General features: G+C 37.5%; 1 protein-coding gene across 1 annotated transcript; it reads left to right on the forward strand.

Annotated features, from left to right (window-relative positions):
• Positions 1-770: 770 nt before the first annotated feature.
• Positions 771-14,191, forward strand: LOC122975026 (E3 ubiquitin-protein ligase TRIM21-like). Its single transcript, XM_044343184.1, has 2 exons — positions 771-1,850; positions 13,184-14,191. Exons 1-2 carry the CDS (start codon positions 771-773, stop codon positions 13,754-13,756), a joined length of 1,653 nt encoding a protein of 550 aa, XP_044199119.1. The 3' UTR covers positions 13,757-14,191.
• Positions 14,192-25,832: the final 11,641 nt, after the last annotated feature.

Raw genomic sequence — 25,832 nt, forward strand, 5'->3', positions numbered from 1 at the left:
CAGCTGTAGAAAGAGTTGGAGCAACACTGCAAAGAGAAGCTTCAACGTCACATTCATCAAATGAAACTGAAAGTTGGTCAGAAACACAGAGGAGCTGCAGTCGACACAACTGTTTCTGTTTCTGTCTGAAGAAAAATCTCTTCAGTTCTTTCTCAACAACTGATTCAAACACTGGTGAGTACAGCTGATAATATTTACTGTGTTTCAACAACCAGCAGTAACAGAACATTTACAGCTCTTCTCAAACAAGAGGTTACACTCTTCATTTTAAACTCACAATTGTCAAATAAATGCAAGTCAGACCCGTCACGAGAGGAAATTTATTGTACTCTCATCTGACTATTGGCACATCTGTTTTAAAGTTGAAATATATTAATTATTCTTCAAGAACAATATCTCAATCATATTCCAACTACACTGATGAAGAAAATTTATATCTCAGTTCATCTGCTCTTGTTGTGAGGGGCTGCTGCACCTGGTGGATCATTATCTTTAGCATATGCAAGTTTTAATATTTGTTCCAAATTTTTTTCTTGTTTAACAAATGTCTACTGTCCATTTTCACATGTTATTGTTTAAATGATTATTAGGCTAACTATTCAATAATTAATGAAACAGCTTTCAATCAGGAATTTAAAAGTACAACTCCCCTTCTCATTTACATTTCCTTTCTCTATTAGCTAACAGATTTGCTGAGTCATTTAGCCACTCCTCTTAGCTTCTCTATTTAGCATTTTTCACGTTTTCACTTTTGTTCTCAGTGTGTAGGTATGTCTGCTGCCAGCTGTCTGCGATCCGAAGATCAGTTTCTGTGCTCCATCTGTCTGGATGTGTTCACTGATCCAGTCAGCACACCATGTGGACACAACTTCTGCAAAAACTGCATCATTGAAAACTGGAATATTAATGACCAGTACCTGTGTCCCATGTGTAAAACTGTTTTCCACACAAAACCTGAACTTCACATCAATACTTTGCTTAGTGAGGTTGTTTCTCAGTTCAGACAGGAAGCTCAACAGAAAGCCAGCAGCAGCAGCTCAGAGCAACAAGCTGCCAAACCAGGAGAAGTTCCCTGTGACGTCTGTACTGGAACCAAACTGAAGGCCCTGAAGTCCTGTCTGGTGTGTCTGACCTCCTACTGTGAGACTCACCTGGAGCCTCATCTGACAGCTTCTCGTCTGAAAAGACATCAGCTGATGGACCCTGTGGAGAACCTGGAAGACAGGATGTGTATGAAGCACGATAAACCTCTGGAGCTGTTCTGTAAGACCGACCAGACATGTGTCTGCATGCTCTGCTCTGTTTTAGACCACAAGACACATGAGTTTGTTCCTCTGAAAGAAGAATATGAAGGAAAGAAGGCAGAGCTGGGGAAGACAGAGGCTGAAATTCAGCAGATGATCCAGAAGAGACGACTGAAGATTCAAGAGATCAAACACTCGGTTGACCTCAGTGAGGAAGATGCAGACAGAGAGAAAGCAGAAGGTGTTCAGGTCTTCATTGCTCTGATGAAGTCTGTTGAGAGAAGCCTGAATGAGCTCATTGAGACGATTGAAGAGAAGCAAAGAACGACAGAGAAACAGGCCGAAGACTTCATCAAAGAGCTGGAACAGGAAATCTCTGAGCTGATGAAGAGAAGCTCTGAGGTGGAGCAGCTTTCACATTCTGAAGACCACCTCCACCTCCTCCAAAACTTCCCGTCCCTGAAAGCTGCTCCACCCACCAAGGACTGGACAGAGGTCAGCGTCCGTCCACCATCATATGAGGGGACTGTGGTGAGAGCTGTGGCTCAGGTGGAGGAGACGCTCAGTAAAGAGATGAAGAAGCTGTTTGAGGCTGAGCTGAAGAGGGTCCAGCAGTATGCAGTGGATGTGACTCTTGATCCCGATACAGCACATCCTAAAGTCATCCTGTCTGATGATGAGAAACAAGTGAAATATGGTGATGTGGTGAAGAATCTCCCAGACAGCCCAAAGAGATTTACACGTTATGTAAGTGTTTTAGGAAAGCAGAGTTTCTCTTCAGGCAGATTTTACTTTGAGGTTCAGGTTAAAGAGAAGCCTGACTGGGATTTAGGAGTGGCCAGAGAGTCGATCAAGAGGAAGGGACAAATCATGCTGACCCCTCGTAGTGGTTTCTGGATTATATGTTTGAGAAATGGAAATGAGTACAAGGCTCTTGCTGGGCCTCCAGTCCGTCTCTCTCTGAAGTCTCAGCCTCAGAAGGTGGGGGTGTTTGTGGATTATGAGGAGGGTCTGGTCTCCTTTTATGACGTAGATACTGCAGCTCTTATCTGCTCCTTTACTGGCTGCTCCTTCACAGAGAAACTCTACCCATACTTCAATCACTTCATCAATCATACTTCAATGTATTAATGATGATGGTAAAAACTCCGCCCCTCTGATCATCTGTCCTGTCAATCAAACTGCCTAAACTATTTTTTTATGATCTGCAATCTGTTAGGCCATGAAGCATTGCCAATAATGTACAGTATCAATCAATCTGGACATTTTGAGTCTACTGTGTAAGTATACACCAAACAAAAGGCCAAATCCACTAAGAATGCATTGCGCCCACTAATAGCACCATGAACTGTGTAATATTTGCACCCGCAATCTGCCCTGTGTCAAGATCCTATTCACAAACTATTTTGCGCAACAGGCCAAACCTATTTACACAAATGTACAGATGAAACAATAGCGAACAACAAACATCCGCTCTACAACCAAAACACATCCTGCTCCATGTCTAAATTAACATCATATTCATTATTATCATGAGTCAGCACTCAGGAGATAAACATCTTATACAAACAGAGACAGGCACGGTGTGCACAGCTGTGCGCGCACCCACACACTGGAGACAAGCGGAGTGAAATTAGCAACCCAGTCGCCAGAAGAAAACGTTGACATTGAAGGTTTCTGCAAACCACAGAAACATTGAATATATACATTTCAACGCGTGTAATACGTATCATATCAACATTTCTACAAACGCAGCATATTACCATTTCTACCTGTTGAATAATGATGTTTTATGGTGTGACAACGCTGTGGTTAAGGTCTGGTTAGGTTTAGGCACACGGATCATGGGATTAGGGAAAGATCATGGTTTGGGTTAAATTAAAAATTAAAAAAAAAAAACAGCCGATGTCTCGCTAAAAACACCCGCTTCTGTCGGTTGAAACGGGAGGTGGACATTGGTTTCGAGGAGGTCTCGAACCGTACTCTCTGCTGATTTCCAAGTTGCTGCATTATCCACCGACCCCTCCTCCTCTTAATAGGAAAGATTAGCTCATATAGATGGCATGTGAACTACGTCACTTTAGAAATGTTGAGATGATGCGTTTTGTTAAAATGTTGACATCATACGTTTTGTTAAAATGTTGACATCATACGTTTTGTAGAAATACCTTTTGTTGATATTTTGATATGATACGTATTGTTGAAATGTTAATATGCTACATTTTGTAGAAATATTGATATGATATGTTTTATAGAAATGTTAATACGCTTCGTATTTCACGTGTTCGAATGTAGATATTCAACGTTTCTGTTTGCAGAAACGTACAATGCCAACGTTTTATTCTGGTGACCAGGCTGTAACATTTCAACAATAGGTATCATATCAAAATGTCAACAAAACGTATTATCTCAACATTTCTAAAGTGACTTAGTTCACATGCGTGATATGAGTTGATCTTTCTTATATAGGAGGAGGAGGGGCAGGTGGATGGTTAGTACGTTTGTTGGCAGCAAGTTGGACAACCAATGTCCGCTTCCCGTTTCAACCGACAAAAGCGGGTGTTTTTAGCGAGACATCAGGACATTTGCAGCCCTTTTTCTGGCCAGAAAACCGGCTTTGTTTTAGTGAGACATCGGCCATTTTTAATTTATTTTTTATTTTTATTTTAACCCAAACCATGATCTTTCCCTAACCCTAACCAAGTGGTCTTTGTGCCTAAACCTAACCAGACCTTAACCACAGCGTTGTCACCATAACACATCATTATTCAACGGGTAGAAATGTTGATATGATACGTTTGTAGAAATGTTGATATGATACGTTTGTAGAAATGTTGATATGATACGTATTTCACGTGTTGAAACGTAGATATTCAACGTCTCTGTGGTTTGCAGAAACGTACAATGCCAACGTTTTATTCTGGCGACCAGGCTGCTTTGCGGGTGCGTTGTGAATTACACGTTATCTTTTTGTCTCATTTGCACCAGTTTAGCCGCCGCAAAAGCAGCGCAATCCTTTTGTGGATTTGGCCAAAAGTATTTATACTAGAATACTGACACAGCAGTCAATACTTACATGGCAATGGATTAGAGACATAAAAACAAACGATTTAAACTGATGCATGTTTAAAAGATTCACTGTCCTTCATGTTAACAAATGTACATAGTTAATGTACATTGTAATGTGATGGATCCATCATGGGAAACACATGTGAAGAGAAACTAGGGTTGTGCGATTGATCAGATATAAATCGATTATTGTTTCCGATTCGCAATGATGCTCTCATTTTGTCTCGTCAATCTCAGAACAAGGAAGTGCTCTAGTATCGATTTAGGAGCAGTTGAGGATGAGAGGGGTACATTTCACTTTGTTTGCCATGAAACAATCAGATAATAACATTTTCTATCTCTCGTTCACTTGCTTTGTTCTCGCTATCGCCACTCCCTCTCTTCATTCACTCTCTAGCTCGCTCAACCAGCGCTGCTTTCTCTCGCTCTTTTTAAAATGAATCAGGAAGCCGACAGCAAAGACTAACTTTACTTTCAACATTATCAAACGTTAGGAGTTATCAGTAGGTTATAGCAGTGCACTATAACATATTGGATCTAATTTATTTTGGTCTAATTTATTTTTATTTATAATTTTTATATATTGAATATATTTTTAGTAATTTTCTGTAGGTTGTGGAACTGCACTACAACATAGTTGATCCTATTTATTTTGATATAATTCATATTTATGTACTATTTTTGTATTATTTATTTAAATTAATATATATTTATATATGATTAATTTTATTTATTTATCTCTTTTTTTAAACATGTACTTAGATATGTTTTTCAGTTGAATTATATTTAAAGTTCAAGGAAATCTGCTGTTCAATAAATGCATATGTCCAAAGTCAATGAGTAATCATGTTAAATAACCATGATCTCAATATTGACCAAAATAAACATGATTATGATTTTTGCCATAATCGAGCAGCCCAAAGAGAAACTCTGCTCAAACCAACAGAGCTTTAAAATCTCGTGAACATCCCAAAGTTTTAGTTAGTTACCAAATCTGTATCAAGTCTGAATCTTGTGCAAATGAATCTACAGTGATGTAAAATATATCAAGACTTTTTTTCATTAGATGTAATGATGCAACCATAACAGTTATGATGTCCTGAGGTTGAATATTTCACTGTGTGTCATTTAGCTTCAAGGTTTGAACATGAACAGAAAGAGTAGAGTATGTGTCTCTGTTATAAAGGATGGAGTTATTAAAGTGAAAATAGATGTTTACTGGTATCTGTTATACTCAGTGATGTAGTGATAAGTTAATATTACTGTTAGAATGTAAATTACTGGTCTATGGATGCAATTGTACTGATATACAATTATTTTAGTGTCCAAGATTTACTGACTTGGTTTGTAAGTTACTTGGCTATGGATGTAATTCTATTTATCTCTATCAATGCCATTAGTGATGGTGTCTTTTTTCACCTTTAATTATGATAACAGACACATTTTAATAACATACAGAAGCTGAGTCACTAAACCATTTTACCAAATAAATATCTGTATTCATTTGTTGTGAAGAAACATGGTTGTTTACTGATACTGACCCTGTTCAGCTGTAAAATGAGAGAGAATGGTCTACTCAAGTGAAATTAACATATTTTATTTGAAGTATACTAACATGCTGATGTATTAATACATTTCTATATCATGTAGAAATTGTTGATAACTCAACAATTCAAGCGTTATTAAACTTTTAAAAATAAGCGTCTTGTTGTGTGTTTTTTGCTCAGTCTTGTCTTTAGATCCAGCCTCTTGATTGGTTATCCACCTTGGTTGTCTGAGCTGCAGGAGGATGCAGCAACACTCTGAGAAAGACATCTGGATGTTTGTTTCTTAACATGAAAGAAGAAAGAAACTATTGACTCAAGTGAAACTGAAAATGAACACATGCAAACACATATAAGGAGTTTTCATAGTGTTCAGGGAGGAATATTTCTCCTTCTAATTCTGTTGGTGACATAACATATACTATTCAATAAATAAATAATATTTGGCTCCAACCTGTTTTCATATTATTCAATGCAACTTTTTAAAAAAAATTTTTAGTTATTTTTTATTTAAATTTGTTTGTTACCATGAAAAACTGTGTTAAAGTGAACTGAGGAGAACTGCTGCTGTTTTAAAGGCAAAGCTGCTCACAGCAAATATTGATTTCAGTTAGGTTTCTGCTGCTTACTCAACTTTGTAAGAATAAAATCCTATCAGACTTGAACTTAGCTTTATGGCACTTAATGGTGTTGTTCTCTCCTGACTAGATTCTTACTCATGTTGTATCAGCTCTCAGATGTACATTGCTTTGGATAAAAATGTCTGCTAAGTGAAGCTGTAAATTGTAAATCGTATGTGCAGAATGTTTATAGGTGTGTGTGTCCGTGTGCATGCACATAGTCTTTATGAGTATGCATGAATGTTTATCTATGTGTCTCTGTTCCTCTATCTGTGTGTACATGTCTATGTGCATGTGTGCGTGCACAAGTGCATGAAAGTCACTGAGGTTTGCACAAGTTGTATGTGTTTCCCCCCTGTGTCCAGCAGAGGTCAGCATTCAATTCAAAGTTCTTGTGATCACCTATAGCTCTGTGCATGGTCAGACACCTGCCTACATGAGAGATCTACTGCAGTCCTGTGTCACCATTATTTTCTATTTATTCTGTTTTTTTTATTGTGTTTTATGTCTGTATGTTTATGCTTTATTTCCTCTGTGAAACACTTTGTGACGTCTCTGTTCTTGAACGGTGATATATAAATAAAATTACTTATGTACTTCTTTGTCATCCCAAAGTATATTCTTACATGTAGGACTGACCTTTTTGTGAACAGTGTTCTCTGATAAACTAACACTGCTGAAAAAGAAGATAAAAGAAGTAAAATGTCTCCCTAAAGATTAAACTCATTCTGTGCCAGATGTATGTGACTATGATCATGTCTAAACCTGAAGGAAGAAAGAAAACCTCACAACAAGCTGCAGTAAGAGGTGGAGCAACGCAGCAAAGAGAAGAGCTTCAACACCACATTCCTCTAAATGAAACTAAAAGTTTGTCAGAGACACAGAGGAGCTGCAGACCACACAACTGTCTCTGTTTTCTACATGTGTGTTTACTGTTTCAACAACCAGCTTTACCACAAAACTCACCGTTCTTCTCAAACAAGAAGTTACACTTTTCATTTCACACTTACAATTTTCAAATACATGTAGGCTAAGTCAGACCCGTCATCAGAGGAAATTTATTGTAACATCATCTGATTTTGGGCATGTTTCTTTTAAAGCTTAAATATATTGATTATCTATCAACAACAATATCTCCATTATATTCCAACAACTTTACCTGCTGCACCCGTTGGATCATTATCTTTATGCAAGTTTTACATTTTTTTAGCATAAGAGTTCTCTGTAGTATTGAGACATGGCGTTGAATTCAGTTTGAAAGGAATCACTTCCTTAAATTTAGCTACAGCACTATCAGATAGACTAGTGAAGACATCCTTGTCTAGTGGTGTGTAATCCAGTAATAAGAATTCAACAGTTATTAAGTAATGGTCTGAAAAAATAGGAATTTGTGGAAGTTACAATCTGCAATGTTTTGTGTGCTCTTTTTGTGGTAAGAATCTAAGATGTATGTATAAATCAGCTTTATTGGACAAATATGTTTATGCGTTCAAGGACTCTGATTCCAGTTTCTAATGGCTCTCAGTATACTTACACACTAAAATATTCAGGAAGATACACATTGAAAACAGGTCAAACAAAGATAATTGAACATATCACTGTTGTGTACAAGCACACGGGTGAAAAAATAGATACAAACATATAGAAACAACTAATGGACAACAACATACAATGTCAATATACATGTAAACTGTTTTTGTAAATTAACAAGATACAAATAGTGCAAAGATGTGAAAGAGTGCAAGGAGAGCTGAAATAAATATTGTAATGGTAAAACAAAACAAAATTAAAGCTGCAAGCAGCGTTGGTCGGGACCTCGCACTCTGGCTCGTCGGGATCAGATCATTTTGCTTTTTAAAAATGAGGGGTATTTCTTGTAAGTGTGGTGTGCTTTTATTTTGAAAGTTTTATTGACATGTGTACTGTCAGGTGTGTAGAGACAATAAGTAACTGCAGCTGGACACAGAAAAATACTCATATATTTGAATGGAGAGTGTGAGCGAACCCACACTTTTTTGAACATTTACTGCTTCCACATAGTTTTAGATACAAACTTCATTTGAACTTTAAATGAGTCACAAGACTTTGACCTACAAATCTTGAATTTACATGTTTTTTCTATCTTTTATTGTTTTTGAGATATTAGAGTGTGAGTTTTAAAGTCTTTTCTTGCTCCTCCTGTGATTTTATAATGAGTGTGTATTGCGGAATGATTCACAGCACTGAGGGAGTGACATCACCAGGAGCAGTTGGAGAGGAGGATTTTAGAGTACGCTTTTTGTGAAATATCTTCATAAATCCCATGACTTAAAAATCATATTTTAGTAGGAAATTTTGTTGTGATTCCATTGATATAGGTTTGAAAGTGGTCAGACTTATAGTTTAGACGTCAGAAGCATCTGTTTGCACAAAGTCCATGCCCTTAGATTGCCTCCCCATTGGTTTACATTGTAAGGTGTGATATGGCACTCCAACTTTCAGGGCTTATAAAATCCAAACCGTTTGAGTTATTACAAAGTTTTTAACAACTTTTTTTCAGCACAGTGTCATAAGTCATGTATTAAAGTTTGAAGCCGATACCGTTAACGCCCTCGGAGGAGATAGCATTTGTTCAGGGTCCAAAATCGAAGCAAAGTCTTACATTGAAAGGCTAATTGCGGACTTCTTGTTGGATTTAGGTCAGGGGTGTCATTGTATAATTTGTAGATCTTGATGAGACGAATAATTGAGTTTTTGTTTGATCTCTCCATGACATTCCTATGGGCTGTGGCTGCCATTTTAGTTACATAGATGGCGCTAGAGAGCACATTTTGGCACTTTGGGGGTTAATTTTTACATTTTATCAAATTTTTTACCAGACCCGATGTGTGTCCCAAATTTTTGCCCGAGTTTTTGGGCATGTTTAGTGGGTCAAATTTAGGGTTTAAGTGGCATAATAATAAAGAAAGAAACAAACAAACACACGAAAAAAATAGGGTCCTCAGCCTTAGGTGAGGACTACTGTTTTACACTAGTCCTCTGCCTTTTGGGCTCGGTCCCTAAATAAACAAACCCCCCAACTGGTGTTGGTTTCATAAGTGTTCACATCCCTAAACTAACACTTGTTGAAGCAGCTCTTGATTTTATTACAACACTCTGTCTTTTTGGGTAAGAGTCTGTCAGCTTGGCACATTTCTTTATTGTTTTGCTTGTTTCTGGATGTTGTGTCCTTGTTTTACCTGAAAGGTGATTAAAATCTAATTTACTATAAGTATTATTTGCTGCCTGTGTTTTGACCTGCCTGCCTTGCCCCTCTGGATATTTGATGTTTGTCTCTTACATTTAGATTTGTTCAGTTTATACTTTGTGTTTGCATGTGCTCATCATGAAAGTGTTTTAAGTTTTAATCAGTTTAGCGGCAGTTCAACTAAATAAAAGAAATCATATCTTCTTTCTAGTGGTGTCAGATTTGGTTTTATGTTGTTTTGAGATATTTGTCTCCATCCTGATATGATGCAGTTTCTCTGTGTTGTTTTAAAGTGTTGCAGCAGTCTGTGTGTCAGCTGCAGTAACAGGATGTGGTCATTGGAGAGATGAGATGACTTTGACTTTACCATGTCAAAGTCACGTTCACATATTATGGCTGAAGCAACAATACATGTTGGTCTATTTTTTAACAGTCATGTTCTTTCTCTCTCAGATGAGTAAATGTGAAGGTTTATTTCCTGTTTGAGGTCTTCATCACTCTTCCTGTTGTGTTTCTCAGCTCTGCTCACCGGCTCATAAAGACTCCACAGATTCAGTTCTCTCAGTCTGCAGGAGAATCTACAATCAACAAGACTTCAGTTGTTGTTTCTCTGTGAGTATTAAAAACATTTCTTTCTCTTTACTGTTTTAGAGAGTGGTCGACCTTATTCAAGCTAACCAACCTATCTGACATGTCGTGGTGGAGTGTTGAGTCCTTTAGTATTAATGTCATTAACTCTGCTGAGACACCAGAAAGAAAGTTATCAGCTCTCTGTGGCCTCTTCACACCTTTATTTCACATGTGAATCATTATTTTCTGCAATACATTTGATTATTTTTTAATGGCAAAAATACAAACAGAAATACAAAGTGATTGACAAAATGATTGATTGACAGGATGAGAATTTTCTGCAGGGTGAGACATGTCTGTCTTGCTCACACTTGTGTCATCAAAATTATGCAAGTTTTGGGCCCATTCACTTGAATTTCAATCAGTAAATTGAAAACTATTGATGAGTTTGTGTGTAAAATAAATTATTTTCCTAATTTTCATCAAGTCTATTTTTAGAAAAGGAAAGACTTTTAACCCACATGACCTGGTCAAAGTTTGATTGACATGTGTACTGTCAGGTGTGTAGAGACAATAAGTAACTGCAGCTGGACACAGAAAAATACTCATATATTTGAATGGAGAGTGTGAGTGAACCCACACCTTTTTGAACATTTACTGCTTCCGCATAGTTTTAGATACAAACTTCATTTGAACTTTAAATGAGTCACGAGACCTTGACCTACAAATCTTGAATTTACATGTTTTTTCTATCTTTTATTGTTTTTGAGATATTAGAGTGTGAGTTTTAAAGTCTTTTCTTGCTCCTCCTGTGATTTTATAATGAGTGTGTATTGCGGAATGTTTCACAGCACTGAGGGAGTGACATCACCAGGAGCAGTTGGAGAGGAGGATTTTAGAGTACGCTTTTTGTGAAATATCTTCATAAATCCCATGATTTTGGCCAAATCTTACATTAAAAATCATATTTTTTTGTAGGAATTTCATTGCAAATCCATTGATACAGGTTTGAAAGTGGTCAGACTTATAGTTTAGACGTCAGAAGCCTCTGTTTGACACAAAGTTCATGCCCATAGATTGCCTCCCCATTGGTTTACATTGTAAGGATGATGTGGGACTGCAACTTTCAGGGCTTACTAGATCTAAACCGTTCGAGTTGTTACAAAGTTTTTAATAACTTTTGTTCAGCACAGTGTCATAAGTCATGTATTAAAGTTTGAAGCCAATACCATTAAGGCCCTAGGAGGAGATAGCGTTTATTCAAGGTCCAAAATTGGCACAAAGTCGTACTTTGATGAGCACACTGCGGACTTCCTGTTGGATTTAGGTCAGGGGTGTCAGCATGTGATTTGTAGGTCTTGATGAGACAAATAATTGAGTTTTGGTTCGATCTCTCTACGACAGCCATTTTAGATACATAGGTGGCGCTCTCGAGCACATTTTGGCACTTTTTTTTTACATTTTATCAATTTTTTTACCAGACCTGATGTGCGTGCCAAATTTGGTGAGTTTTTGAGCATGTTTAGGGTTGAAGTGGTGTATTAATAAAGAAAGAATAATAAGAAATAAACAAACAGGGTCTTCGCCCTTTGGGCTCAGGCCCTAACAAACAAACAAACAAACAAACACATGAAAAGCAATAGGGTCCTCACTACTGTTTAACAGTAGTCCTCTGCCTTTTGGGCTTGGTCCCTAATTAGTTTTTGATTGAAGGCAGAGGTTGATAACAAGTCGGCAGTTAGCAGAATCCAAAGCAGGCAGGATCAGAGACTTAAACACAGTGATCATGGCTGTGGACTAGTGTTTGTGGAAATGGAAAGTCCTTCATGTTGAAAATATTCTGTGATTTTAACAGGAATAAACAAAGACAGAGGAGGATCGGTTGAACACTCTGAGGTGCAGATCGCAAGCTTAACAGGAAGCCAGCAGCACCAGCTCAATGCAACAAGCTGCCAAACCAGAAGTTTCACGTGATGTCTGTACTGGAACCAGAATGACGGCCCTGAAGTTCTGTCTGGTGTTTCCGGTGTCTCTGACCATCATCTGCTGTGAGGCTCAATTTAATTCAATAGCAAGACATTTGACATGTGTTGCCAAAGCACAAATTAGGATAACAAATAACAATGTTAAGGAATGAGTGACAATAGATAATGAAATAAATAAATGAAAAATGATATACATATATATATTATATAATTAAGTCAGTATTGGTAGAGCTTCAATGTGACAATGCAAGAAAAAAACAATGCAGGTGTTCTAATTATAATCTAATTATAATAATATAAAGATGTTAATATTAAGGATAATACAAGACAGCAATTATTCAATAAATAACAACATAAAGAAATAAAAGGAGATGGCAGTGGTAAGTAGAATATGTTAATTAGAAGTATATTTATAAATGTCTATGTCCTTGTACTTGTTGTGGCAGGAAGTGACATATTTAGCAACACTGCACATTCTTCTTTTCCTCCAGAATCAGGGCTTATTTCTCCCTTTCTGTCAGACTTTGGAAGTTGGGGCAACTTTTTGTCAAATTTTGGAAATAATTCCTCCCTAATATTTCTGTAGTTTTGGTTTTCTGATAGAAAGTGTAATTCTGTCTCTACAGCTCCTTCATAACAATGAAAGCAGAGTCTGTCCTCTCTGGACAGCCAGGTCTGCCTGTGTCTGACCTTCTCTATTGCCAGACTATGATCACTCAGTCTGAACATTGTCAACGTCTTTCTCAGGTTATTATCAGTTACTGTGGTTACATCGTCTGCCACAGTATACTGTCTGTTTAGGGCCAAATATATTACTAATTTGTTAGCATGTAATATCATTCCAATAAGTGATGTCTGTTTCTTTTTCTTTGGTTTTTCTTTGGTTAAAGACACTTCACTGAACCAACACTTCACTGTGGCTGAGGTCCAGCAGTATGCAGTGGATGTGACTCTTGATCCTGATACAGCACATCCTAAACTCATCCTGTCTGATGATGGAAAACAAGTAAATCATGGTGATGTGAAGAAGAATCTTCCAGACAACCCAGAGAGATTTTCGTTTTGTGCTAATGTTTTAGGAAAGCAGAGTTTCTCTTCAGGCAGATTTTACTTTGAGGTTCAAGTTAAAGGGAAGACTGACTGGGATTTAGGAGTGGCCAGAGAGTCGATCAACAGGAAGGGAGACATCATACTGAGTCCTCTGAATGGTTACTGGACTATAGCGTTGAGAAATGGAAATGAGTACAGTGCTTGTAATGACCCTCCAGTTCGTCTCTCTCTGAAGTCTCAGCCTCAGAAGGTGGGGGTGTTTGTGGATTATGAGGAGGGTCTGGTCTCCTTTTATGACGTAGATGCTGCAGCTCTTATCTACTCCTTTACTGGCTGCTCCTTCACTGAGAAACTCTACCCATACTTCAGTCCCCGCCCTAATTATGGTGGTAAAAACTCCGCCCCTCTGATCATCTGTCCTGTCAATCAGAAATTTATTAAGCAGTGAAGCATTACCAATAATGTCCAGTATATACTTGTGAATTCAATCTGTACATTTGAGTCCACCATGTAAATAAACACCAGAAAAAGTATTTATACTGCAATACTGACACAGCAGTCAATACTTACATGGCAATGGATTAGAGACATAAAAACACATCAAACAACGATGAATTGATACATTTTTAAAAGATTCACTGTCATTCATATTATAAATTATACATATTCAGTGGTAATATACAATATAAACCTGATTTAATCAGGATATAATTAATGTGGTCATTCCTTTATGATTTATTATATCATTTGTTTTTTATGTATGTTGGATTTTTACCTTTTATTTGTCTTTTTACTGCTTCAACATCCTCCCAATATTCATTCATTAATCTCTTCAGTGGTGATGGATCCATCATGAGAAACACATGTGAAGAGAAACTCTGTTCAAACCAACAGAGCTTTAAGATCTAGTGAACATCCCAAAGTTTACAAAGATACCAAATCTGTATCAAGACTGAATGTTAGGGAAATGTATCTACAGTGACGTAAAATATATAAAAATTTATTTCATTAGATGTAATGATGCAGCCATAACAGTCATGATGTCCTGAGGTTGAATATTTCACTGTGTGTCATTTAGCTTCAAGGTTTGAACATGAACAGAAAGAGTAGAGTATGTGTCTCTGTTATAAAGGATGGAGTTATTAAAGTGAAAATAGATGTTTACTGGTATCTGTTATACTCAGTGATGTAGTGATAAGTTAATATTACTGTTAGAATGTAAATTACTGGTCTATGGATGCAATTGTACTGATATACAATTATTTTAGTGTCTTTAAGTTTTAAGTTTGGTTTGTAAGTTACTTGGCTGTGAGTATAATTCTATTGATCTCTATCAATATTAATAGTGATAGTGACTTTTTTCACCTTTAATTATGATAACAGACACATTTTAATAACATACAGAAGCTGAGTCACTAAACCATTTTACAGCTGAACAGGGTCAGTATCAGTAAACAACCATGTTCCTTCACAACAAATGAATACAGATATTTATTTGGTAAATGAGAGAGAATGGTCTACTCAAGTGAAATTAACATATTTTATTTGAAGTTCACTAACATGCTGATGTATTAATACATTTCTATATCATGTAGAAATTATTGATAATCCAACAATTCAAGCTGTATTAAACTTTTAAAAAGAAGAGTCTTGTTGTGTGTTTTTTGCTCAGTCTTGTCTTTAGATCCAGCCTCTTGATTGGTTATCCACCTTGGTTGTCTGAGCTGCAGGAGGATGCAGCAACACTCTGAGAAAGACATCTGGATGTTTGTTTCTTAACATGAAAGAAGAAAGAAACTATTGACTCAAGTAATGAAGCAACATCACATCTCAGCAGACTTCTTTTCTGACTGTAAAATAATCTTTAAATATTGTTTTGTATCAGCTGTCAAATAGCAGCTCTTTATGCTAAAAACACCTGAAAATGAACACATGCAAACACATAGAAGGAGTTTTTACAATGTTCATGTAGAAATATTTCTCCTTCTAATGTTGTCTGGAAAAAATATGGGTCACATCAATAAACACAATTATATTCTACATACTTAATAATCAGTCATCATATCCTGTAAACATTCATAAAATGTTTATTTACACTAAATTAGTTTATAGACTACATCAATGTGATTTCTACTGATCATTATCCAAATCATCATCATATCATGTGACACATGACTGGACATTCCCATTTCACCACTAAACACACAAAACACAACCTGTAATGTTATACTTATAGTTATTACTGAATAGGTTTTTTTCCTAATCATATTTTTTTCTACTTGTCAAAATTAGACGTTTGTGCTGCTAATACTAATTTAAATCAATCAAACACGCGATGCAGTACATGGCTGCTAATAATAACATTTTCTATGTCTTTTCAAACACTTTTTGGGAAACAGTCTGATTCTGTCGGTTCTCTCATTATTTTATTTTTTTAAAAAAATATGATTCAGTTGTATTGAGTTGGAATTGATTAACTGTTTTTAAAATCTACATTGATTATAATATTTATAAAATTTCAAAGTCTACTATTTTACTTTATTCTCATTATTTTATTTTTGATGTTTTATGTAAAGCACTTTGGATGGCTGGTCTGTGTTTAAATACCATAATTACCAGACAACATTAATTATAAAAAGGTTTTCTGACAAGTTCATGACAGGTTGTTTTTAACATGTGACTTAGTCCAGCATTGAGTCCTCAACTTCATTCCTTAAAGACAGAAAATGTTGATGTATGTCAGAGACTAAAACAGATGCTGTAAAGTGAATGAAAAGACATTTTGTGGTGAATGAAACTACTCTGCTATACAGTATCACTGCAGTTAAATCATGTGCAGAAGAAGAAACTGTTTGTAGAAGTGTTTTATTTTGCTATCAGAGTCTTCCTCTCAAATTTATTTATTTATTTATTTATTTATTTGTCAGAGACAATGCAAAACACATTGTAACAGGTTTGACACAAATGTGGTGCATATAGGATTTGTCTTTGTTTAAACTTTTCTACTTAAAAATGGTGATAACATATCATCACATCATTACCAAAAGTATATTAGTTAAATTGAGGACATCATAAATAGTGACATTCTCATAAATGTGACATAAACATACAGAAATTACAATATTTACACCACATTACAATCATTTTACATGTGCTGACTATCTCTTTGTTCAATTCACAACCTCCTTATCAGAACATCCTCATCAGTATAAGTCACTGAGGTCTGCACAAGTTGTATGTGTTTCCCCCCTGTGTCCAGCAGAGGTCAGCATTTAATTCAAAGTTCTTGTGATGACCTATAGCTCTCTCATGATGTCATCTTATTTATAATGGAAACTGAGAGTCGAGTAGGACACCTCAATGGAGTCCAGACACTGGTGGTGGTGATGAATAAAGGGAATGCTGAGATCTGGGTGATGAGAGGAGGAGCAGGCTTCTAGTGATCACAGACCTGGTGCAGACGTGATGAAGTGGAGGTTATGGGGTGGTGGAGGGTCACGACGATTCACGCTGAAATGACAATTGACAGAAACAGAGAGAAGAAGAGATTTAAAGTTTGACAGCTAAGAAATGATTGGCTGATAAAAGATGATTGGATTCACTAAAAGAGTGAACACCCCTCATCAGCTGAAGTGGGAGAGAGAGGAGAATAAGATGAATGAATGAATAATAGATAGTCTTATTGTACTTACACTAAACTTAATTAAAATGTCTCCATAAAGATTAAACTCATTCTGTTCCAGATGTATGTAACTTTAATTATGTCTAAACCTGAAAGAGAAAACAAAACCTCACAACAAGCTGCAGTAAGAGGTGGAGCAACGCAGCAAAGAGAAGAGCTTCAACACCACATTCCTCTAAATGAAACTAAAAGTTTGTCAGAGACACAGAGGAGCTGCAGACCACACAACTGTCTCTGTTTTCTACGTGTGTGTTTACTGTGTTTCAACAACCAGCTTTACCACAAAACTCACTGTTCTTCTCAAACAGGAAGTTACACTTTTCATTTCACACTCACAATTTTAAAATACATGAAGGCTAAGTCAGACCCGTCATCAGAGGAAATTTATTGCACCATCATCTGATTTTGGGCATGTTTCTTTTAAAATTGAAATATATTGATTATTCATCCAACAACACTGATGAAGAAAGTTGAGGCATAAATGAGTTCATTAGTTCTTGTTGTGAGGGGCTGCTGCACCTTCTTTATTGTTTTGCTTGTTTCTGGATGTTGTGTCCTTGTTTTACCTGAAAGGTGATTAAAATCTAATTTACTATGATTATTATTTGCTACCTGTGTTTTGACCTGCCTGACTTTCCCCTCTGGATGTTTAATGTTTGTCTCTTACATTTAGATTTGTTCAGTTTATACTTTGTGTTTGCATGTGCTCATCATGAAAGTGTTTTAAGTTTTAATCAGTTTAGCGGCAGTTCACCTGAATAAAAGAAATCATATCTTCTTTCTGGTGGTGTCAGATTTGGTTTTATGTTGTTTTGAGATATTTGTCTCCATCCTGATATGATGCAGTTTCTCTGTGTTGTTTTAAAGTGTTGCAGCAGTCTGTGTGTCAGCTGCAGTAACAGGATGTGGTCATTGGAGAGATGAGATGAATTTGACTTTAACATGTTAAAGTCAAGTCCACATATCATGGCTGAAGCGAAAATACATGTTGGTCTATTTTTAAACAGTCACGTTCTTTCTCTCTCAGATGAGTAAATGTGAAGGTTTAGTTTCCGTTTGAGGTCTTCATCACTCTTCATGTTGTGTCTCTCAGCTCTGCTCACCGGCTCATAAAGACTCCACAGATTCAGTTCTCTGAGTCTGCAGGAGAATCTTCAATCAATAAGACTTCAGTTGTTGTTTCTCTGTGAGTATTAAAAACATTTCTGTCTCTTTACTGTTTTAGAGAGTGATCAACCTCATTCAAGCAAACCAACCTATCTGACATGTTGTGGTGGATGTTGAGTCCTTTAATATTAATGTTATTAACTCTGCTGAGACAGAAGCGTCTGCTAGTCGACTGTCTCTCTCTTTCTTGTGGTTTTGTCATAATCAGGAAGACTTTATTTTTACAAAAATATGGAATCTCCAAATTTAATTTTTGCAAATTTTCCTGAACTTTTTTATGACGTAAACAGGACTGTCATACTGTATGTTATCTTCCATTTCTGATTCACCACACATTCATCAATCTGACAAACATCCTTAAACTGATATCATACAGTCTGACACAGTGTGACACAATAAACTTACACAACTGATGTTGTTGCACAATCTAAAGGCTTTTATTAGTCTTGTTGAATTAAGGCATTAACAGAAAGTTGTCAGCTCTCTGGCTTCTTCACACCTTGATTTCACATGTGAATCATTATTTTGTGCAATACATTTTTTTAATGAAAAAAATACAAACAGAAAATACAGAATTCTGATAATTAATTAACAAACAACTAACATTTCTAACCCTAGGCTCCAAAACCAATTTACAAATCTGAACCAAGCCTTTAACCCTCAAACAATATCAGTCATAAACATTATTACTGTCCTTTAATTCTCACTACATCTTACCTCTTACAGCACAGATAACATGCAATACATTTATAATTTTCTAATGTTTCTGGTAGGTGATGTTTGGACTCAAAAGCAAGACTCAGCAACAGAGCAGATAAGATAAAAGTTTAAAAGGAGTTTTTGATTGAAGGCAGAGGTTGATAACAAGTCGTCAGTCAGCAGAATCCAAAAGAGAAGCAGGCAGGATCAGAGACTTAAACACAATGACCATGGAGGCAGAAATCTGGCTGTGGGCTAGTGTTTGTGGAAATGGAAAGTCCTTCATGTTGAAAATATTCTGTGATTTTAACAGAGAGAAATGATGATGGGGGAGAACACTATGAGGTGCAGACAGGAAAGTCAACAGAAAACCAACAGCAGCAGCTCAAATCAACAAGCTGCCCAACCAGAAGTTCCCTGTGATGTCTGTACTGGAACCAGAATGAAGGCCCTGAAGTGTCTGGTGTATCTGGTGTTTCTGGCCATCTGCTGTGAGGTTCAATTCAGTTCAATAGCATGACATTTGACATGTGTTGCCAAAGCACAAATTAGGATTACAAAAGACAATGTTAAGGAATGAATATAACGATAGATAATGAAATAAATAAATGAAAAATTATATACATATATATACAAAAAAAAAATCTCCCTCTCACCCCCCTCCCATAGGGGGGTGGTGGTGTGTCTTCCTCGAGCTTGGGTCCTCTACCAGAGGCCTGGGAGTTTGAGGGTTCTGTGCAGTATCTTAGCTGTTCCTAGGACTGCGCTCTTCTGGACAGAGACCTCAGATGTTGTACCCGGAATCTGCTGGAGTCACTCTCCCAGTTTGTGGGTCACAGCCCCCAGTGCTCCAATTACCACTGGCACCACTGTTGCCTTCACTCCCCACATCTTTTCTAGCTCCTCTTTTAGCCCTTAGAATTTTTCGATCTTCTCGTGTTCCTTCTTTTTGATGTTGCTGTCACTTGGGATTGCTACATCTATCACCACTGCCTTCTCCTGTTGTTTGTCAATCAACACGATGTCCGGTTGGTTAGCCATCACCAGCTTGTCAGTCTGGATCTGGAAGTCCCACAGGATCTTGGCTTGGTCATTCTCAACCACCTTAGGAGGTGTCTTCCATTGTGACCTTGGGACCTCCAACCCATACTCAGTGCAGATGTTCCTGTACACTATGCCAGCCACTTGGTTATAGTGTTCCATGTATGCTGTTCCTGCCTGCATCTTACACCCTGCTATTATGTGCTGAACTGTCTCAGGAGCATCTTTGCACAGCCTGCACCTGGGGTCCTGTCTGGTGTGGTAGATCCTCGCCTCTATTGATCTTGTACTGAGTGCCTGTTCTTGTGCTGCCATGATCAGTGCTTCTGTGCTGTCCTTCAGTCCAGCCTTTTCCAGCCACTGGTAGGATTTCTTGATATCAGCCACTTCTTCTATCTGTTGGTGGTACATACCATGTTGGGGCTTGTCCCTCCATAATGGTTCCTCCTCCTCCTCTGCATCATCGGGATTTTGCTGCCTGAGGTATTCACTTAGCAGTTCATCTTTGGGGCCCATCTTCCTGATGTTGGTTGTTTCGTCCTGGACAGTGGCTCTGACGCTCACCAGTCCTCGGCCTCCCTCGTTCCACTTAGTGTACAGTCTCAGGGTGCTGGACTTGGGATGAAACCCTCCATACATTGTGAGGAGCTTTCTTGTCTTCATATCAGTGGCCTTTATCTCCTCCTTTGGCCAGCTTATTATACCAGTGGGGTATCTGATGACTGGCAGTGGGTCGTATCTTGTTCTTCCCATTCAGCTGACTTTTCAGGACCTGCCTTACTCTGTGTAGGTATTTGGCTGTGGCTGACTTCCTTGCGGCCTCCTTAAGGTCCCCATTTGCCTGCGGGATCCCAAGGTATTTGTAGCTGTCCTGAACATCTGCAATGTTGCCTTCTGGTAGCTCGACCCCCTCGGTCCTGATCATCTTCCCTCTCTTTGACACCATCCGACCACACTTATCTAGTCTGAATGACATTCTGATGTCGTTGCTGTAGATCCTGGTGGGGTGGATCAGTGAGTCAATGTCTCGCTCATTCCTGGCATACAGTTTGATGTCATCCATGTTGAGGAGGTGACTGATGGTTGTTCCACTTTGGAACCGGTATCCGTAGCCACTCTTTGAGATGATCTGGCTGAGGGGGTTCAGGCCTATGCAGAACAGCAGTGGGGATCGTGCATCACCTTGGTATATACCGCACTTGATGTTAACTTGTGCAATTGGCTTTGAGTTGGCCTCCAGAGTTGTTTTCCACAGCCCCATTGAGTTCTTGATGAAGGCTCCTTGTGTCCTGTTGAGTCCTGTATAGTATCTCCCCTCTGACCTGTCGTCCAGGCTCCCCCTTGCTGTAGCATGTTTGTTGTACGTCATCAATCTCTAGTTGTGATAGCAGTTGTCATTTGCGGATGTTGGAACACTGTGCTAGTAGTTGTTTCTTTGTAAGCATAGATGTTGGGTTTCGAAGCATCCATATATCCCACAACCTCAGCATGTAGCCTCTCTCATCGGGGTTACTTGTATAGTAGCATTCCAACAGATCCCTATCCTCTGCTCTGCTCCATCTATGTCTTGTCCCAGTAGCCCATTTCTCATCAGGGTGTCCTGGTTCCCCAACACCTGACACGGACCTTGTTGACGACGTCCGAGCCGGTATGACTCTCAAATTTGCGGTTTCACTCATACTGAGGTAGGCCAGCAGCATCAAGGACCTTGCTTAAGGGTCCACACTGGATATGTGGTACCCCGCCCTGGCCGGGATTCGAACCTCCTGCGCCGAAGTCAGCAGTGTTAACCACTGAGCAATCCAGCTGCTATACTATATATATATATATATATATATATATATATATATTTTTTTTTTTACAGTTTCAATGTGACAATGCAAGAAAAAACAATGCAAGTGTTAATCTAATTATAATAATATAAAGATGTTAATATTAAGGATAATACAAGACAGCAATTATTCAATAAATAACAACATAAAGAAACAAAAGGAGATGGTGGTGGTAAGTAGAATATGTTAATTAGAAGTATATTTATAAATGTCTATGTCCTACTTGTTGTGGCAAGAAGTGACATATTTAGCAGCCAACACTGCACATTCTTCTTTTCCTCCAGAATCAGGGCTTATTTCTCCCTTTCTGTCAGACTTTGGAAGTCGGGACAACTTTTTGTCAAATTTTAGAAAGAATTTCTCCCTAATATTTCTGTAGTTTTGGTTTTCTGATAGAAAGTGTAATTCTGTCTCTACAGCTCCCTCATAACAATGAAAGCAGAGTCTGTCCTCTCTGGACAGCCAGGTCTGTCTGTGTCTGACCTTCTCTATTGCCAGTCTATGATCACTCAGTCTGAACATTGTCAACGTCTTTCTCAGGTTATTATCAGTTACTGTAGTTACATCGTCTGCCACAGTATACTGTCTGTTTAGGGCCAAATATGTTACTAATTTGTATTGTTAGTGTGTAATATCACTCCAATAAGTGATATCTTTTTCTTTTTCTTCGGTTTTTCTTTGGTTAAAGACACTTGGAAGAACCAAAACTGCACATCCGAGGTCAGCATCCATCCATCATATGAGGAAACTGAGGCTGAGCTGAAGAGGGTCCAGCAGTATGCAGTGGATGTGACTCTTGATCCTGATACAGCAAATCCCTGGCTCATCCTGTCTGATGATGAGAAACAAGTAAATCATGGTGATGTGGAGAAGAATCTTCCAGACAACCCAGAGAGATTTTCTCCTTGTGTTAGTGTTTTAGGAAAGCAGAGTTTCTCTTCAGGCAGATTTTACTTTGAGGTTCAGGTTAAAGAGAAGACTGAATGGAATTTAGGAGTGGCCAGAGAGTCCATCAACAGGAAGGGACAAATCACTCTGAGACCTCAGGATGGTTACTGGACTATAGTGATGAGAAAAGGAAACGAGTATAGAGCTTGTAATAACCCTCCAGTCAGTCTCTCTCTGAAGTCTCAGCTTCAGAAGGTGGGGGTGTTTGTGGATTATGAGGAGGGTCTGGTCTCCTTTTATGATGTAGATGCTGCAGCTCTTATCTGCTCCTTTACTGGCTGCTCCTTCACTGAGAAACTCTACCCATACTTCTGTCCCTGTTCTAATGATGGTGGTAAAAACTCTGCCCCTCTGATCATCTCTCCTGTCAATCAAACTGCCTGATCTATTTTTTATGATCAACATGTCATTAAGCAGTGAAGCATTGCCAATAATGTCCAGTATATACATTTTTAAATGAATCTGTACATTTTGATTCCACCGTGTAAATAAACACCAGAAAAAGTATTTGTACTGCAATACTGACACAGCAGTCAATACTTACATGGCAATGGATTAGAGACATAAAAACACACCAAACAATTTGAACTAATATTTTACATTAAAAGATTCACTGTCATTCATGGTAACAAATGTATATATTCAGTGGTAATATACAGTATAAACCTGATTTAATCAGGATATAATTAATGTGGTCATTCCTTAATGATTTATTATAGCATTTGTTTTTTATGCAAGTTGGATTTTAACCTTTTACTTGTCTTTTTACTGCTTCCTTTACTCTCCCCACTATTCATTCATTAACTTCTTCACAACATATGTGAAGAAAACCTCTGTTCAAACCAACAGAGATCAAGACTGAATTTTATTTTATTTTTTTTACTGTATCTACAGTGATGAACAATATATCAAGATTTATTTTCATCAGATGTAATGATGCAGCCATAACAGTCATGATATCCTGAGGTTGAATATTTCACTGTGTGTCATTTAGCTTCAAGGTTTGAACATGAACAGAAAGAGTAGAGTATGTGTCTCTGTTACAAAGGGTGAAAATATGTTATGTTATTTTGAGGCTACTTAGACATTTTCAGGGGTTTAAGAGGTTTTACAATCAAATATAACATAACTGCTGTCTGTAAGTATCAATGAGAAGCAAAGAATCACTGAAACATGTTGACATGTTGTTCTATAAAGTGTGATGATTGTAAATGTAAAACCAGACTTGTGTAGTTTGTGTTCCTCACAGTAAGAACATTTACACAAATAAATATAATTATATGGAAACAGTTTTGGTGTTTTCAGTTGGGTTTGTTACTGATCAGAACACAGAAATGTACTGTTTTCCTCTTTGATGATGATGAGTGAAGCAAAATATATATTATATACATATATACATTTCATTTTAAAGATGAAGCTGCAAGCTGCAAGCAGTGAATCTGTAGGCAAGTACAAGAGTGCATCAGGCAGAGTTAGTGCACACACACTAGATACACTAAGGACACTTTAAATTCACCCAAATCATGAAAACACATATTTTATTCTATAAATTATGTTGGTATTCAGCCTCCCAAGTTGTGAGTGAAATCACTGTCTCTGAGTTTTCTGCCTCAATACAAATCCAATGAAGGTGAGAACTATGTGGTTTTTGATTCTCGCTGCACTGAAGAATACAATGAAAGTCTCACATATGCACTTGGTAGTAGTAACATGGACATTACCTTTAAGCTTGTCTAAGCTGTGTTGTAGTGGTTCCGTGTCTAAAGTGACAGTCAGGTGAGGCAGAAAGTCTTTGTAAAATCTAGATTATCCCAGTTTTCACCTCCACTTGGTGGAAAATGGGGTCAGAACCAGAATTTACTTTAAATAAAAAGGAAATACATCATATAGATTAGTCGATTTATTGATTGCTAGAAAATCAATCTGCAACTATTCTGATAAATGATTATTCGTTTAAATATTTTTTTAGGCAAAAATTCCAAACATTCTCTAGTTCAAGACTTTGCTGCTATTTTATTTGTTTCACATTATAGTAACCCTTTACCCTTTTTTTTTTAACCCTTTCTCCTGTTGTGCTCCCAATTGGTAATTTCTCTCTAATTTCCATTAATCTCCCGATTTCATAGTGACACAAATCAAATGGATATTTCTCAGTTTCCCTGTGGGTTATGTGTCGTGGTACCTTAACCAGCGTGCTGTGGTTGTGTAAAACATACCAGTGTTGTGCTTGTTGAACAGGTGGTTTGACTTATTGGCTTTTTACTTGCAACAGTTTTGTTGCACTTAAAGTAACTAGTGTAGTTGTCGTCAACTCCAGTAAAATGTTGTTATCATCACCTCAAAATCTGTTTCCATCCACTCTATGCATTGTCTCTGTGTGCTACTTGTTGGCACCTACATTCTTTCAGACTTGAACTTAGCTTTATGGCACTTCATGGTATTGTTCTCTCCTGACTAGATTCTTACTCGTGTTGTATCAGCTCTCAGATGTACATTGCTTCGGATAAAAGTGTCTGCTAAGTGAAACTGTAAATTGTAAATTGTATCTGTATGTGCAAAATGTTTATAGGTGTGTGTGTCCATGTGCATGCGCATAGTCTTTATGAGTATGCATGAATGTTTATCTATGTGTCTCTGTTCCTCTATCTGTGTGTACATGTCTATTTGCATGTGTGCGTGCACAAGTGCATGAAAGTCACTGAGGTTTGCACAAGTTGTATGTGTTTACCCCCTGTGTCCAGCAGAGGTCAGCAAAGTTCTTGTGATCACCTATAGCTCTCTGCATGGTCAGACACCTGCCTACATTAGAGATCTACTGCAGCCCTGTGTTACCATTATTTTCTATTTATTTTGTGTTTTATGTCTGTATGTTTATGCTTTATTTCCTCTGTGAAATACTTTGTGACGTCTCTGTTCTTGAACAGTGATATGTAAATAAAATTACTTATGTACTTCTTTGTCATCCCAAAGTATATATTGTAGGACTGACCTTTTTGTGAACAGTGTTCTCTGATAAACTAACACTGCTGAAAAAGAAGATAAAAGAAGTAAAATGTCTCCCTAAAGATTAAACTCATTCTGTGCCAGATGTATGTGACTATGATCATGTCTAAACCTGAAGGAAGAAAGAAAACCTCACAACAAGCTGCAGTAAG

The sequence above is a fragment of the Thunnus albacares genome, chromosome 3, assembly GCF_914725855.1.
Source record: "Thunnus albacares chromosome 3, fThuAlb1.1, whole genome shotgun sequence".
Classification (NCBI taxonomy): domain Eukaryota; kingdom Metazoa; phylum Chordata; class Actinopteri; order Scombriformes; family Scombridae; genus Thunnus; species Thunnus albacares.